Source organism: Alexandromys fortis, unplaced genomic scaffold (assembly GCF_014885135.2).
Source record: "Alexandromys fortis isolate MF-2015 unplaced genomic scaffold, M_Fortis_MF-2015_v1.1 scaffold_232, whole genome shotgun sequence".
In the NCBI taxonomy this organism is placed as follows: Eukaryota; Metazoa; Chordata; class Mammalia; order Rodentia; family Cricetidae; genus Alexandromys; species Alexandromys fortis.
The window spans coordinates 1,048,413-1,065,174 of record NW_026068110.1 but is presented as its reverse complement, the minus strand read 5'-3'; the positions used below and the strand labels follow the sequence as shown (position 1 = coordinate 1,065,174).

The window sequence follows — 16,762 nt, the reverse complement described above, 5'->3', positions numbered from 1 at the left end:
GGGTTGGGGATAAGGGGGGACAGGGAGAGAAAAGTAAGAAGGGGAGGATTGGGGGAACTTGGGGAAACAGGAAGATTGGGATAAAGGAAGGTTGGATAGGGGAGCAGGGAAGCACATATCTTAGTTAAAAGAGCCACCTTAGTGTTGGCAAGAGACTTGAACCTTGAGTGGCTCCCAGGAGCCCAAGGCGATGTCCCCAGTTAGTCCCTTGGGAAGCTGAGGATAGGGAACCTGAACTGACCCTATCCTATAGCAATACTGACGAATATCTTTCATATCACCATAGAACCTTCATCTGGTGCTGGATGGAGATGGAACTAGCTCTTATAGACCAGGCTTGCCTCAAAATCACAGAGATCTATCTGCCTGCCTCTGTCACCCAAGTGCTGGGATTAAAGGCGTGCGCCACCACCACCAGGCTGGTTATTTTAAATTTTATTTATTTATTTATTTTAATATGCATTGGTGTTTTCCCTGCATGCATGTCTGTCTGTCTGTCTATCTGTGTGAGGGTGTCTGATTCCCTGGAACTGTTGCTGACAGTCGTGAGCCTCTTTGTGGATACTCGGAACTGAACCCAAATCCTCTAGAAGAGCAGTAGGTGCTCTTAACCAAAAAGCCTTCTTTCCAGTTCCAGTTTTGCTTTTCCTTTCAAAAAAAAAAAACCTCACAAGTAATGATCTAAGGCCAGAATGGGGAACTGTGTGTCATCTTGTATCATTCTCTTCCTGTTCCTTTGTGGAAGGGTCTCTCCTTTCAACTGAAACTTGAGTCTCGAATTTTGATGAAAGCCAGTAAGCCCCAACGATCCTCTAAATCTGACACCTCAGAAGCAGGGTTACAGGATACCCATCTTGTTATGTGGGTTGGTGTTAGACTCTTAACTCTGGGTCTTCAAGACTGGACAACAAGTTTAACTGTTCTACCGACTCTCTGGCTCCATAATGTAAAGTTCCTATGTAACTTCAAAACAGGAGAGATTTGTTGGCCATTTGTAGGCATACTAGGGGCCAACAAACAATATGAGTCACTGGAGAAGCATGTGTCCAGCTGATACCAAATAAAACTGTTTTGTTCCCCTCTTATACTGCCCACAAGCAGCCACCAGTACTGTGCAGAGCCATGTACTTCACATTTGTGTTTATTGTGGGTAACTGTATCATTTACAATCACAGTGATGAAGTGCAGTTTAGTGTTCTGAGGTGCAAGAATATCTCCATGATGATATAGATTAGCTTTCCTCAAGTATGAATTATACTTCAATGCTGTTGGCTATGCATTCAAAGTTAACAAATCAACAATGTTACTACTAAATAAATCTTTAAATGAAGTTATGTATTGATTAGCTGATGAAAGTATGACTATACACTTATAAATCACTAATTCTCTATTTACCCTAGAAATGATGACTCACTATTCCCTAGTTTGTCATTTGTACAAACTTTGTACAAAGGGATCTATGACTACCTCAAATAGTGAGAATTAACTGTACATACATATAAAGTGATATATTTTGACTTAAAAATAATCTACGGGGTATCACTGAAACAATATGGCTACTTGTTGGCAGACTTTAAAGCTAGATAACCGCTTCATACTATTGTCTCTTTTATAGACATTTGAAAATAGCCATGTAGTTTACGATGTTCAATGTTGCTTACATTTCATTTCCTGCCTTACATCCATTTTGTTTCAACTGAGACAGAGTGTCTTCCTTTGTAGTCCTGGTAGTCATGAACTTGGCAGTCTCTACCCTAGACTCTCAAGTGTTGGTTTTAAGTGTGTGCTAATAGTCCCAGCCTACATGTAAGACTTTACAGCATTTTAAAAATTCAGACAGTCATTTGATCTTAGTACCCTTAAGTGTACCAAAATATAAAGATTTTCCATTATTATCCTTATTTTAAAGTTTTGAGTGAAGTTACACATTGATTAGCGGATAAAATGTGACAAAATGTAACTCTTTGGTTGCCCTTTTAAGATGAAGTCTTGTGTGCTGCCCAGGTTAATTTTGAAATCTTGAACAAGGGATCTTCAGTCTCCCAAACGCAGAGACATTCACCAACGATCTATTTATTTGTTGCTTAGGCAGCCATCCATCCAGCTTAACAAAATCCTTCTCTTATCTGAAGTATTTAATAATTCTCACATATTTCTTTCATGATTCCATTTTCAAATTTATACAGTGATGTATTTTTCACAGATGTCAGCATCAAAGTTGAATAGGTGAAGTACTTGTAGATTGAGAAAGTGGTACACAATTATCCTATATAACAATTTGGATGTGGGAACATAGGGAAAGAACATTGTCCATGAGTCCACAATGGCCAAAGCTAAGTGATGTATATGTGAAAACTGATTTTACAGTTAAAAAAATACATTTTTATTTGTGTGTGAGAGAAACAGACAGACAGACACGGATGGAGACAGAGAGAGAAAGAGAAAGAGAGCCCATGTGCGTGCCTGTGGAGGTTAGAAGTGGGCTCCAGATTTCTTGGTGCCAGAGTTACAAATAGTTCTAAGTGGTCCAGTGTGGGTGGGTGCTAGGAACTGGATGCTAATCCTCTGTAGAAGTAGCCAATACTCTTCACTGCTCACCATCTCTCCAGTCCCTTTATTTCACATTTTGCTCTAATCCTATACATTTAAAAATTTCTCTATTATAAAATTAAGGAAAAAGTGATCTTTTCCTTCATTAGTTGTGGGGAAATAATCCTCTTCACAATGATACATTTTGAACACATGACACAAATAATTCACTAGATAGGTTATGCTTATCTCTAGTGATTTAAAAGGCTGCCACTACCATAACCTGAGCCTATTCTAGTATTCTAGTAATAATAACTTAGGTTATTTCTGGAGTGAATTACTCTATTGTACTCTTCTAATTACATATTAATATACTAGCACCAAATTATTAAAGCTTTTGGAGTGGGGTGGACAAGGACGCACCATGAGGCCCTGGCTGGCCCTGAACTCATAGAAATTCTCTAGGCCGGTCTCCTGAATGCTGGGATTATAGGTTTGTGCCACCAAAACTGGCTTAATTTTCCTTCCTCCCCNTCTCTCTCTCTCTCTCTCTCTCTCTCTCTCTCTCTCTTTCTTTCTTTCTTTCTTTCTTTCTTGTCTTTGTCTTTTGAGACAGGGTTTCTCTGTAGCTTTGGAGCCTGTCCTGGAACTAGCTCTTGTAGAACAGGCTGGCCTCGAACTCACAAAGATCAGCCCACCTCTGCCTCCTGAGTGCTGGAATTAAGGCGTGTGCCACCACCTTTTTTTTTTTTTTTTTGGTTTTTCGAGACAGGGTTTCTCTGTAGCTTTGTAAACCAGGCTGTCCTAGAACTCATAGAGATTTGCCTGCCTCTGCCTCCCAAAGCGTGCCTGGCCTGACTTAATTTTCTTCTTTTTTTTTTTCTCTCTATGTAGCAATGGTTGTCTGGGAACTCACTCTGTAGACCAGGCTGACAAGAGATCTGCCTATCTCTGTCTCCTGAGTGGTGGAATTAAAAGCATGCGCCACCACCAACAGTCTCTTGGTTATTCTTTAAAACATTAATTTGATAAAATAATATTCAATTAAAGTTATACCCTCAATAAAAAGGAATTAACTTTAAAATTTTCAATAGTTTCAATTATTTCAAATAACAAAATAACAAAAAAACTTACATTTATATAGTTTGCATTGATGTAGTCTTCATTACCTTTTAAAAGGACCCGTGTAGCATCATCTAAAAAATTTTAAAAGAAACAATGAATTTCTTTTTTGTTTTGATATTTCAGATTAAATCACTAAAGCCTGGCACATGCTAAGCACAATGTTCTACCACTGATCCATACTCTGGTCACAAAAATCTCTAATAAAGTTTTATTTAAAAGATTAAGCTTATGGTGGCAAGATTTAATAGATACTTACAAGGCGAAATATCTCTGTATCTATTTTTGGAAATGTTCTGAGGTAATTTGGCACAAGACATTGTCATTCCAGGTTTTTTCCGATACAATTGCTTTAAAAACAAACAAGCAAACAGCCCAATAAATCACAAATGATTCTGCTTTGTTTTGCAGACTAGTTTCTATTCTAACAGGAAACATCAACCCCATACCCCCCACACTATGATACTCTCCAGAAGAGCAGAGTGCTGACCCAGCACTGTGTCAGTTCTGTAGCTTTTGACATGCATTATGTATCTGTAATATTCTGAAAAATCTGAAAACGATTTTGTTTATCAAAGAACCTAATATTTGAATAGAAAACCTACAAAGAACACCTTGCTTTATTTTAGTTTAGAAGTACTAACAATATAAAAACTGACATGCTTTTTAAAAGAAAAAGATGCATATCTTGTATGTTTTATTACAAGCTTTTATATACAACAAACAACAAATACTGAAGGCCTTTTCTGTTTAAACACATGGGAAAATCCTCAGTTTGAATAAAGATAAACAAATTAAGTCATCTCCAAATGTGTTGAACTGGATTTGGAAAATAACTATCCTGCATGTATATGATCCATGGGCTGAACATGTCTGGTTAAATATAGATTTTCAAAATTCATTATATACTCACTAATCAAAATAAAAATTAGCAATGAAGAACATTCTTGTTCTTTGGTGATAATGATCTGAGGGAATTTAAAACTGTAGAGACAAAACTAAAGAAAGACTAATTATGACAAAATATGAACTTGAAATACCGAAGTTATTTTCTTTAACTTGGACATTTTGTTTATCTTTATCTTATTTTTTGAGATGAGGTTTGTTCTATGTAGCCTGGGATGGCCTCAAGCTCACAGAGAATCGCACTGCCATGGAAGTGAGAACAGCAAAGGGGTGTGCCGTCACATTCGGCTCTGCTTAACTTTAAGTCTACTATATACTATTCTCATCTTCTACCTGTCATAAAAAGAGGTAGTAACTACAGGGAAAACCATTTATGGTATCTTTCCTACTTTTTTAAATTTTGAGAGGGGCCTCACTCTACAGCTTAGGATGGCTTGGAACTCACTATTCTGGAGTAACCTTAAACTTATGAACATATTCCTGCCTCAGTTTTCCAAGTGATGAGATTATAGGTATAAGCTACTCTGCTTGGCTCTTACTCTTTTTTCAAAATGACACTTATTTATATAGTCATAACAAGTACTATGGGAATAAATTTAAAAACTAAATTTTAGAACTCTTGATGTCAACCAGTTTTAAGACTATCATTTTGCCTTATAAATCATAATGCACAGAAGGCTAGGTTCTTACCACTCTCAAACTAACTAGCAAATACTGTTTTAATATAATGATTTCACTTACATCAAACTGTGCCAGTACTGTTCCAGTAATAAGCCCCTCGGCTAGCTGTATCATTGACTCCCGCAGGGACTGGTCATCTTGATGGACACTATCCAGTGGGGCTTTCTCAGGAATATACTGGAAGTCTGGCTCACTTTCTAATTTTTCTTCCACTACATCATATACAGCTAAAATAAAACAAAAAACATACCTAAGAATCTTAGGAGAATTCAGTAAGAAATTATCAGATACTTTCTACAGATTCAGATATTAATAATTTCACTAGATTTAACTGATGCCATTGTATAAGAATCAAGAATGGTGGTGGGTTTGAAAGGCTTTACATATTCCTTTGGAGAAAAGGATTCTTTAGCCATATGCTTAAAATTTGAATTCACATTAAGAAGATGAGGCAGAATTAGAGAGGTGGCTCAGTGGTCAAGAGCACTTGATGATCTTGTAGAGGATCTGGGTCTAGTTCCCAGTATCCACATGGCAGCTTATAACCTCCTATCAGTAAATTCTGAGAAACAGATATCCTTTTTTAACATTCTTGGGATCCTATGCCCAAGTGGTGCACACCACACACACACACACACACACACACACACATACACAAACCCACCTTTACAAAAATGAAGAAAATGAGGCAGTATTGAGTTGAAGATCTGATACACCTGCCCTTAATTTCTAGGACACGAGTCAATAGGTCAATAGCACAGACAAAAGCCTGTACACCATTACATGTATGCATATGTTGGCTTTTATCATATAAGCTGCATGTAAAATGAATGCAAAGCTAAACAAGTCTGCTTGACCCTTTCTTCATTTTTTTGTTTCTGTTTTTTCTTTCTTTCTTTTCTTTTTTTTCTGAGAAAAGGTTTCTCTGTAGCTTTGGAACCTGTCCTGGAACTCTGCCTCCCGAGTGCTGGGATTAAAGGTGACCACCTGGCTTGACCCTTTCTTCTTGAATTAGTCACTAAATATACTTCATGCTCTGTTAGTATAAGAAAAGTTCAAATCCCAGATGTTGGGCCTGTAAATGCCAGGCCTCCAGGTTATCCTCACTTCTCCCCTTCAGCTCCATTTTAAAGAAAATTGTTTATTATTATTATTTTTAACATGTATGGATGTTTTGCTTGAATGTGTATATGTTTACTGAGTGTATGTCTAGTGTCTATGGATGCCAGAAGAAGGCATCAGATCCCCTGGAACTGGAGTTAAAGGCCATTGTGAGTCACCATGTGGATGTTGGAAACTAAATGCTGGTCCTTTGTAAAAGCAGCAAATACTCATAACTGTTGAGCCATCTCCAGATCTTTAACTCCATTCTTTAAAATGGGATCTATTAACATACTTATAAAGGGTTCACCTGTATATAAATATTCTCTGCACATGACTGCTTCTTAGCCATCTTGTTCAATTAGGAAACATCATGTAACATACTTGGGAGGAAAAAAAGATGATAAATCCACACTGAAAATGAGCAGAGATCTCAGTCTAGACTCCTTTACAAGGCTTTAGCTGCGTTCCTCTTGGAATGTAAAGTATAAAAGAAACAATCCAAATTGTAATAAGGCATTTGTCATCACAGAGACTTTTGTTTATATTCTGGCTCTGTACCCATCATGAACCTGTAAGTAGGTAATAAAATGTTTAAAAATATTTTCAACTCTGAGAGTAATTGATCTATCATGTTTGGTGGCTCTGAGAATTAAGCAAGAACATACATAACACCCTTGATGGAAAAAAAAAAAAACTCAATAGCTACTAACCATTGTCATTGAGTGCTACAGGAGTTATTGAGAACAAAAGGGCAAAACGGAGAGATCGTTGTTGTTGTTGTTCAGAAACTGAGCTTGGAAACATAGTATGAAGCTTAAACAAGTTCCTCAGAACCAAAATGAATAGTCTGTGAATGCCATGGAGAAGAACACAAAATACAGAAGACAAAAGAAGATGCCTGCTTTATCCAAAGATAAAAAGGGAAGTTTTCTTTTCTTTAAAATTATCTCACTGTGACATTCTCACACATGAATACAATGAGTTTCAATCACATCACCACTCTCCTCCTGTATCCCTACTGTAATGAAGACACTTTTCTACATGCATACCTTTTAAAATACAAGTCTGTGCATAAGGACATATGGCTAGTGCTGATTAAGTCTCTGCTGGTGGACACAGCTTCCTGCATAACTTGGCTATTGTGCTAGTGCTACAATGAATATAAATGCAGACAACGCTAGTATGTCCAGATGAAGATTTGACATGATTAGTCAAAAGGGCATCACCTAATGAAAATATAGTTAAAACTGGTTTTGTTGTTGTTGTTAACTATGGCTTGTTACTGAAGTTTTCTAGAAGTAGAACAGAAATTTCCTCTCCTCCACCTCCCATCCCTCGTCTCAAGACAGGAAAGACAGGGTTTCTCTATATAGCCCTGGCTGTCCTGAAACCTTGAACACACAAGAAATTTACCTGCCTCTGCCTCCTTTGTGCTAGGATTAAACGCGTGTGTTACCACCACCTGGTGATATTTACTTATTCATTAAACACTCACTCATTGACTACATAACACTTCTACTGAAGTGGTTGAAGAGGAGAGCCACTTTAGGTATGTACAGTAGAATAAATACCAAGAATTATTTGCTGAGCAGAGGAAATAACAAGTACACAGGCCCTAAAGTGTAACAGGCTGGGGCTTTTGGGAAACAGTAGGAGAGCCACTGTATCAACAGAGATGAATGCGAGATAAGAGAACCAAGATTTGGGATTTTTGTTTCCAAAAATGACAGATGTCACTGTCATTTGAGTAAGAACTAGGTTGATGTGTTTAAAGAAGTCTACTTACTCTCAAGTCCAGTAATAAACCATAACAAATTATAACAACTACTCAGTGCTAAATAGAGTACTTACCATTAGGTCGAACTAGAAGCACGAGTTCCCCAGAATGTCTCTCACAGCTCGCTTTAATAAACAAGACTACTTGATCATGGGTATGTTCTGCAATGTCCCGACCATTAATCAATACCACTTGGTCCCCTTCATTCAATCGAGGGACACAGAGGTCAGCCTATAATACAATGTGGATAAGTGTTTAGATATGTTTATGGTATCCTGAAAATATAGAAATTTACTTTTTATAGACTATTAAAGGAGAACCAAAATTATATATAGAAAAGCATCCACAGGAAAACCAAAACTACATATAGAAAAGCATCCATGCAAGGCCAGTAAGATGGCTAAGTCAATAAAGTATTTGCTAAGTAACCATAAGGGCCTGACTTCCAATCCCCAGAAAGCACATGAACATCAAATGCTATAGTGTGAACCTGAACCTGTAATCCCAGTATGGGAAGGCAGAACAGAATCCCTGGACCTTGCTGGTTAGTCAATATAGCCAATCAGGGAGCTCCAGGTCCAGAGAGACACCATCTCAAAAACTAATGTAACAAAGTAGAAAGTGACTGAGAAAGATGACAATGTCTAGTGTACACACACACACACACACACACACACACACACACACACACACACACACTTTCATCTATTTGAAAAGCAGAAATATTCTATTTTGTTTCACAGGTTCACTAAACAAATTCATTCTTCATGGCATATCATGTTCATAAAGATTCGGAAAAGATATCAAAGTGCATATATACAAGCATCCTTAATTTTGTACTATTTAAATATATTCAGCTTTAGTTCCTATAGCTTAAATAACAGTAATTCCTGAATGATATCCTTCAAATTTTAGGTTTCAGGACACACTGAGAATTATTGCATAAAGTATACATTTGCTGTTAGTGCTTCGGTCCAAAAATCATCTAAAAACCAAGCACTGGGGCAGGGGAGATAGATAGCTAAGTGTTCAAGAACAGTGACTGCTTTTCTAGAGGACTGGGTTCAATTCCCAGCACTACATGGCAGCTTAAATCTGTGACTTCAGGATCTAACACCCTCACACAGACTTATGTAAGGGCAAAATACCAATGCACATAAAATTAAAAAAAATGATTAAAAAGATAAAGAAAATAAAAGAAAAAGAAATATGAATAACATGTTCTATAAAAACATGAGACCAAGCATAAAGATGGCTGGCCAGGCAGTGGAAGAAATGCTGTGAAAAAGGGAAGAAGAAATGGACCAATCTACTCAATTTCCTACAGACAATGTCATAACACTCAGTAAGATAGTGTGACTACTGGAAAGAACACTACTGCAAAGGTTAAATTTATCCATTGCTTGTGAGATGTCTGATCTTAGAGGCCAGCACTCAGAAAAATGCAACAAGAAGATACTTACCTTGATTTATGTTCTAGCATTGCTAAGATAAAAATGAGGCTAACTCAATCAAACGTTTTAAAATCTCAAATATTAAAATGTCAGCCTTTATTGTTTGTGAGGTTTTCTTTTGGTGGTTATTTGTTCAATGAAATAAATGCATATTTATATGGTCCTTTATGTAGGGAAATGCATCTACCAGTTTGATTATGTGCTGTTATAAAAGTATGTTTAGGATACCCAAAATGAAGCAGAATGGTTGCTATAGTACTGGGAGAAATGCTACTTCAGCGAAGAAGCTGTCCTATCACATTCTGTATTCTGGCAGAAAAGAGGAAGTGGTCTATGGATTAGAGGACATAAGTCTTCTATGAGTCTTTTATTATACCCATTTATCACTGATGGGAATTTTCTCTTATTTAACACACCTTTGTTATTTTTATTTGCATTTTTTCTGATCTGAAAAGTGACACTTGCATATTAGATAAATTTTGTAAGAGGAACAGACATTGATTATAAAATTTCCATCGGGCGATGGTGGTGCACTTCTTTAATCCCAACACTCGGGAGGCAGAGGCCAGCCTGGACTACAAGAGCTAGTTCCAGGACAGGCAGGCACCAAAGCTACAGAGAAGACCTATCTCGGAAAACGGAAAAGAAAAAAAAAAAAGGTTTCCATACAGGAATAAAACAATTAATGTGAATTATTCATTTCTGAGGTACCAAATACATTATTTTAAAAAAAAACTGATATTACAATACTTGAAACTAGGTTGGGTGGTGGTGGCACATGCCTTTAATCCCACCACTTGGTGGTAGAAGCTGACAGATTTCTGAGCTCAAGGTCAGCCTGGTCTACAGAATGAGTTCCAGGACAACCAGGGTTACAAAGAGAAGCCCTGACAAAACAAAACAAACAAACAAACAAAAAACAACTTGAAACTGTTTCCTTTAAACTTTTTTTTTAAAGTTCACAACATTGGAAGACTGTGGTGGTAACTAAATTAATGAAATAATTTAAAAATTATAAAGTTCTATTGCTTCAAAATGTTCTAAATTCAACCAAAATTTCTAAAGCACAGTTCTTTCTGCACAGCAGAAGGAAGTAAGTCACCAGCAATACATACACCTCATAAGAGCAAAGCACATTCGGGATCATGATTCAGATAAGTAAATAGGAAGACAAAAAAAAAGTGAAAAATACCAGTAATTCCATTTTCCAGGAGAAACACTGCTAATATTTTAGCATGTTTCCAGATAACACACCAATAAGAATTATTCAATGATGAACAGAAAATTCATGACTTTGGAAGCTTAATGTTGAGTAATAGGGGACTTACTGTTTCAGATTCAATGCTTTTTAGAATGTACATATTAGGACTTAAAAATGATCCACTTAAAATAATTTTAAAACAAAAAGTAGGCAAATAATGTACTATGGTAAATGAAAAGAAAAAAGCAAACAGCAACAGAAAAGAAAAAAGCAAACAGCAACAACAAAACTGCAATAAACTCCACTTTCATCTGCATGTGTTGAATAAGGAGGCTGTTTGGACAGAACCCTTTAGCACTGTAGCAGCACTCAGTGATAGCTTCTTTCTAAGACACAGAGTCAAGAAAAATCTATCTTCCCTGCAACTTACAATATGGTCTTTAGATTTAACATTTGGCACCCGAAAAGTAATAATTAACTTTCTTCCTTATTATTTAAGCAAATAAATGATTTATTTTTATTTAATGTGTATGGGTGTTTTAGTCGCATGTATGCCTGTGCCTACAAGAAAGTCTGATTGCTGTGGAGAACACTGGATCACGCTGAACTGGAGTTACAGGCAGCTGTGAGCTACCATGTGGGTTCAGGGACTTGAGCCTGGGTCCTCTGGAAGAGCAGCCAGTGTTCTTAACAGCCAATCCATCCCAATGATTTTTTTTTTTTTAAAGTACATATTCTGGGGATGAAAGCACTTGCTGATCTTCCTCCAGTTCTAAGAGATCCAATGTCCTCTTTTGGTCTCCACAGGCAGTAGGCATGCATGTGATACAGATACATACAGACACGGAAAACACTCACACATGCTAAAGCTAATTTTTTAAAAAGTACCAATGGGGATGGAAAGATGGCTTAGCAGGTAAGAGCACTTGCTGTTCTTGTAGAGGACCCATTTCTAAGACTCATATTGTAGCTCACAACTGGCCATAACTCCAGTTCCATGGGGATGCTACACTGCATTCTGATCTCTGAGGGCACCACATGCACAAAAGGTGCACAAACATACATTCAAACATATTACTCATACACATAAAAACATTTTAGAAAGTACGTTTGTTTTTTTGTTTGTAGCTCTGGTTAGTCTGGAACTCTGCACTAGGCTTAAACTCAGTAGAGATCTGCCTGCTTCTGCCTCCTGAGTGCTGAAGTGCTGATCATACCTGGCCCCAAAGTATATATTCTTTTTTGGTGGTTGTTATTCGACAAGGTTTCTTTCTCTTTGTTGCCTTGGCTGTGCTGGGAACTCCCTCTATGGACCAAGCTGGTCTCGTGGTTTCAAACTCACAGAGATTCACCTGCCTCAGCCTCCTGAGTGCTAGGATTAAAGTATGTGCCATCACCCCTGGCCCCAAAGTATATACTATTCTTTTTTTTTTTTTTTTTTTTTTTTGATTTTTCGAGACAGGGTTTCTCTGTAGCTTTTTTGGTTCCTGTCCTGGAAATAGCTCTTGTAGACCAGGCTGGCCTCTGCCTCCCGAGTGCTGGGATTAAAGGCGTGCGCCACCACCGCCGGGCTGTATATACTATTCATTCATTCATTCATTCATTCATTTATTTATTTATTGTGTATACAATATTCTGTCTGTGTGTATGTCTGCAGGCCAGAAGAGGGCACCAGACCCCACCACAGATGGTTGTGAGCCACCATGTGGTTGCCGGGAACTGAACTCAGGACCTTTGGAAGAGCAGGCAATGCTCTTAACCACTGAGCCATCTCTCCAGCCCTGTATATACTATTCTTAAAAGCAGTATTTACATAAAATTTTGGATAACTTACAGGTGTTCCTGGTGCTACTCGGGATACAATTACAGGCATCTTCTGATCAAATCCTCCCTGGAAAACACAAAAAAAGTTAAATACTACCAAACTAAGAACATCTTAATATAAAAACTAAATATGGACAAATTCCAGGTTACCTTTACATTGAATCCAAACCTTCCATTTTCATCAGGTTTCATTTTGATTAGAACAAGATTATCATGTGGAATGCCACCATTAGGCTTGAAAAGACAAAAATAAAGAATTTTTAGATTACAAATAAAGTATATATTATATCTGTTTATATTATCTATAGTATGTAAATAATTATAATTCTAAGAAAAATGTTAGTTGAAGAAAATAAGTTTCTTTGCCTAATAAACTGAAAATACATTCTCTCATTCTTCCTTCCATTTTACTAGCAAGAAATGCCGGCAAATTGGAAGAATCAGCCATCTCCCATTCTTTAAATCTATGTAATACAGGTTTTCATCTTCATTATTCCATAACTAAATTAAGGGCAACAAATATTTTCCCATTGCTAAATCCAGTGTTATGTCTTAATTTTATTGCATCCTATTGCCTACTTTTCTTTCTACCTTTCTGCCTGCATATTCTCAGTGCCCCTTCATCTCCCTTATTCTTAGGACTTGGTGGACTGAAGGCTCAGTTTCTAGAGCCTTTATTTAGATAACTACATACATTTCTTGTTTCTCTATTCATGTATGTGTGTGTGCATGGTTGTTTGTATAGATGCACATGTATTTGCAAGTATGTGCATAGGTGTGTGAGCCTAATGGTGGAGGCTGGAGGGCAATCTTGGGTAGCAGACCTCTTAATTTTTGAAACTATCTCTCACTAGTACCAGGGACTTACAATGTGGGGCTTGGCTGGCTGATCAATAAGCCACCAAAGATCCAAGTGTCTATACATTCTGAGTGTCTGTGTAGCCATCCTTCAACCACTAAGCTATCTTTCAGTTGTTCTAAATACTTTTGAGAAAAACAAACTAGATTGCAAGTTATAAAATAACAACTACCATGTGTTAATTGTCGTTGCATACCCACTATCATCAAAACGCAAGTTTGCATCTTATTTAGCTTCCTAATATCTCTTTAAATTTCCTGAAACATATATACATATGATATTCTTAAACTGGTAATATCACTTATGGCTTATTTAAATCTTCTTGAGAAAGTAATAAAATTAATAAACCATTAGGATTCTAACAGCTCGTCATTTTATTGTACAAAGGATATTCTAGAGAAGCAAAAGTTATAAATTTTTTTTTTTTTTGAGACAGGGTTTCTCTGTAGCTTTCTGAGCCTGTCATGGAACTAGCTCTTGTAGACCAGGCTGGCCTTGAACTTACAAAGATTCACCAGCCTCTGCCTCCCGAGTGCTGGGATTAAATGCATGTACTACCACCGCCCGACTTTATAAATTGTTTTTTAAATATACAGTGCACATACACTGCTGCACACTGAAATTACCACTAAATTGTTAAGGCAGTAACTCAAAGCAATGGGCACTTTTCAAATGGAGAAAAAGATAACACCATAATTGTATAAATCAGGATCAAAGAATCAAAAAAAGACAAAGTATTATCATTTACAACTAAAACACGGTATGGCTCAAAATAAACTGTATTCAAGATTTTAAAAGTTCAAAACAAAGTGAGGCTACCTACAGTGGACTTTTCAGGAGAACAGGGCACATCAAAGGTTTCATTCGTATGGTTGAGTAGATCTTGCTGAGAGTGAGAAAAATGAATTTGGTTCCAACTGTTTTTCTTAGATTGTTTGGGTGGTAAAGCTGGAGGCTGCCCATCTTCAGGAGTTTCTTGTGATCTAGAGAAGAAAAGGGCCAGAAATGAACATTTTTAGTAATCATCCGATGGAAATATTTTATTCTAAATTAGATCAAGCAATCCAGATACCAATCATGTCTAGTATAGAGAGGTTTTGATGGAAATGCTTTTAATTAAAAAACTATTTTTAAATTAGTAAATCTGTTTTTAATCAAACCAATAAACACAAAATTAAAAGTATTCATTCCTATGAAGATAATATATTAATTTGCTGTAATAATATTCATACCTTTCCAAACATTTTTTCTTAATTTTTAATTTTTTTTTTAATGGAGGCATGGGTAGCCAGAGAGCACTGTAGGCAACGAGAAGTTAAAATAGAATTGCGGAAAGTAAGTTCTTATTGCCGCGGACACCATGTACTTCAGACGCATGGCCCAGAGGCTCCTGAGCTGGAACTGACTAGCATGCCTCCTCACTGAGGGCTAGCGTTCATGGTAAAAAAAGGCTCCATGATAGCACCTATGAACCATAGTCATTAGCAAGGTACAATAACCCTGAGGGTATACAGTGGCATACAAACTTTAGTAGTAACCAACAGCTTTCTAATTGGACTTAAGATCTACTCAACAAGAGAGATATCGTGCTTGGTACTGAAAAGCTAGCCAGTTTCCCAGGGCTAGTAGGCTCACAGATCTTGGACAAGAACTTATAGCCACTGCTTTACTAAACTAGCATAACCACAAACTACACTCTAAATATTTGTCCTTATATACACAAATAGGTATAGTTCTCACCCCTCATCAAGGAACTCTTTGCAACAGATGGAAACCATTAGAGAAAAACTAACCAATCAAAATGTAAAGTCATGGAGTCCAGTTGCAATGGGTACATCTACATAACTTCTGCATCTAAGGTTCTGAGAACATTGCAGAAAAAGGGGTGGGAAGGGCCAGAGGATTAGGGGGTTCTGTGAGACTGTATTTCATGGTAATATCAGAAGCCACACCCAAAAAGTGAAACCAACATGGCTGCCTATACAAGAACTAAGCAAGGACAACAGATCATCCAAAGGGGCCGGGGAAAACTCACAAGGTCTGAACTCTACACAAAGAACTATAGATAACTAAGGAATGCTGAGAGTAGGAGAAATACTCCTCCAGGAACGAACACACCAATTATTCATCTGATATCAGTCAGTCAGTCCTGAAAACATACAGACCAGTAACAGACAGTGTAGGTTTTATGTTACATATAACTATATATATACATATATAAGTATATATAAAACTATATATATAATTTATTATATGAATGAACACTAGCATGTATGTAACAATTAGTGAAAGAGGTCACGAATTTGAAAGACAGAAAAGGGGGCTTAAGGGGGAAGGGTCTGAAGGAGAAGAGATGGACTTATAACCTCAAAATAAAAGAAAAAAAACCCTGAGAATTGGGTGTTGAATAGAAAAAACCTTCTGGTAGGTATAGTCTAATGATCTTAAATGATTGTCCTCCTTTACCATGGCTCATGAGGTTAATAAATGCAACTATGTGACAGAGATCAAAGTATTTAAGGTCGTCATAGAAGAGACAAAAATGCATGGAATCTTGTCAGGTGAGAAAACAATATATAACTCTCTCATTTGTGGCAGTAGGAACTGATGGCTAGATATTCAGGAGATATTTCAGGTAGAAACTATAAATCTTTTTCTTTTTTTGATTTTTCAAGACAGGGTTTTTCAGTAGCTTTGGAACCTGTCCTCTCTGTAGGCAAGGCTGGCCTTGAAACTCAGAGATCCATTTGTCTCTATCTTCCAAGTGCTGCGATTAAAGGCGTGTGCCACCACCACCTGGCAGAAACTATAACTTTTAAGAATAAACAGTCTATAGAATATTACTTGTGATTTTTTACAAGGGCCAAAAGGAAGAAGCAATAGTTCAACTTCTATCCTATTAAAGATGGCATCCATGAAAGTGAGGTTGGAAAAAGAGAATAGAAATAGGAATCTTTTTTCCTCTTAAAAATAAGCATATATTAATTGTAAAAATTTTAATAGACCAAAAGCTTTATTATGATATTTTATATATACAATGTATATTATATATTTTTATCACATTTGTTCTCCACTATCTTCCTGGCCTTTGGTATTTTTTCAACAGTCCCCGTTTAAATTCAGACTCTATGACAGAAAACTTATTTCTCTTTCTGGGTCTGGCTTCTTTAACATGATGATTTCTAGTTCTATTTAAATCCCAACAAACATTTCATTTTTTCCTATGGCTGAATAATTAATACTTCATTGTATCTATATTTTACATTTTATTCATCCATTCTTCTGATGGGCATGCTGGCTGTTGC

At 36.9% G+C, this 16,762-nt stretch overlaps 1 protein-coding gene across 4 annotated transcripts in view; it reads right to left on the bottom strand.

Moving 5' to 3' along the window:
* Ptpn4 (protein tyrosine phosphatase non-receptor type 4) overlaps positions 1-16,762 on the bottom strand; it is a 181,470-nt gene that overhangs the window by 40,022 nt on the left and 124,686 nt on the right. For all 4 annotated transcript variants that reach the window (XM_050124440.1, XM_050124438.1, XM_050124439.1 and 1 more), the window contains 7 exons: positions 14,281-14,440; positions 12,749-12,832; positions 12,609-12,665; positions 8,194-8,350; positions 5,299-5,465; positions 3,911-4,001; positions 3,664-3,725 (listed from right to left, as the gene is read on the bottom strand). In XM_050124440.1, the coding sequence (XP_049980397.1) occupies positions 3,664-3,725; positions 3,911-4,001; positions 5,299-5,465; positions 8,194-8,350; positions 12,609-12,665; positions 12,749-12,832; positions 14,281-14,440 (778 nt within the window). The remainder of the gene's footprint in view (positions 1-3,663; positions 3,726-3,910; positions 4,002-5,298; positions 5,466-8,193; positions 8,351-12,608; positions 12,666-12,748; positions 12,833-14,280; positions 14,441-16,762) is intronic.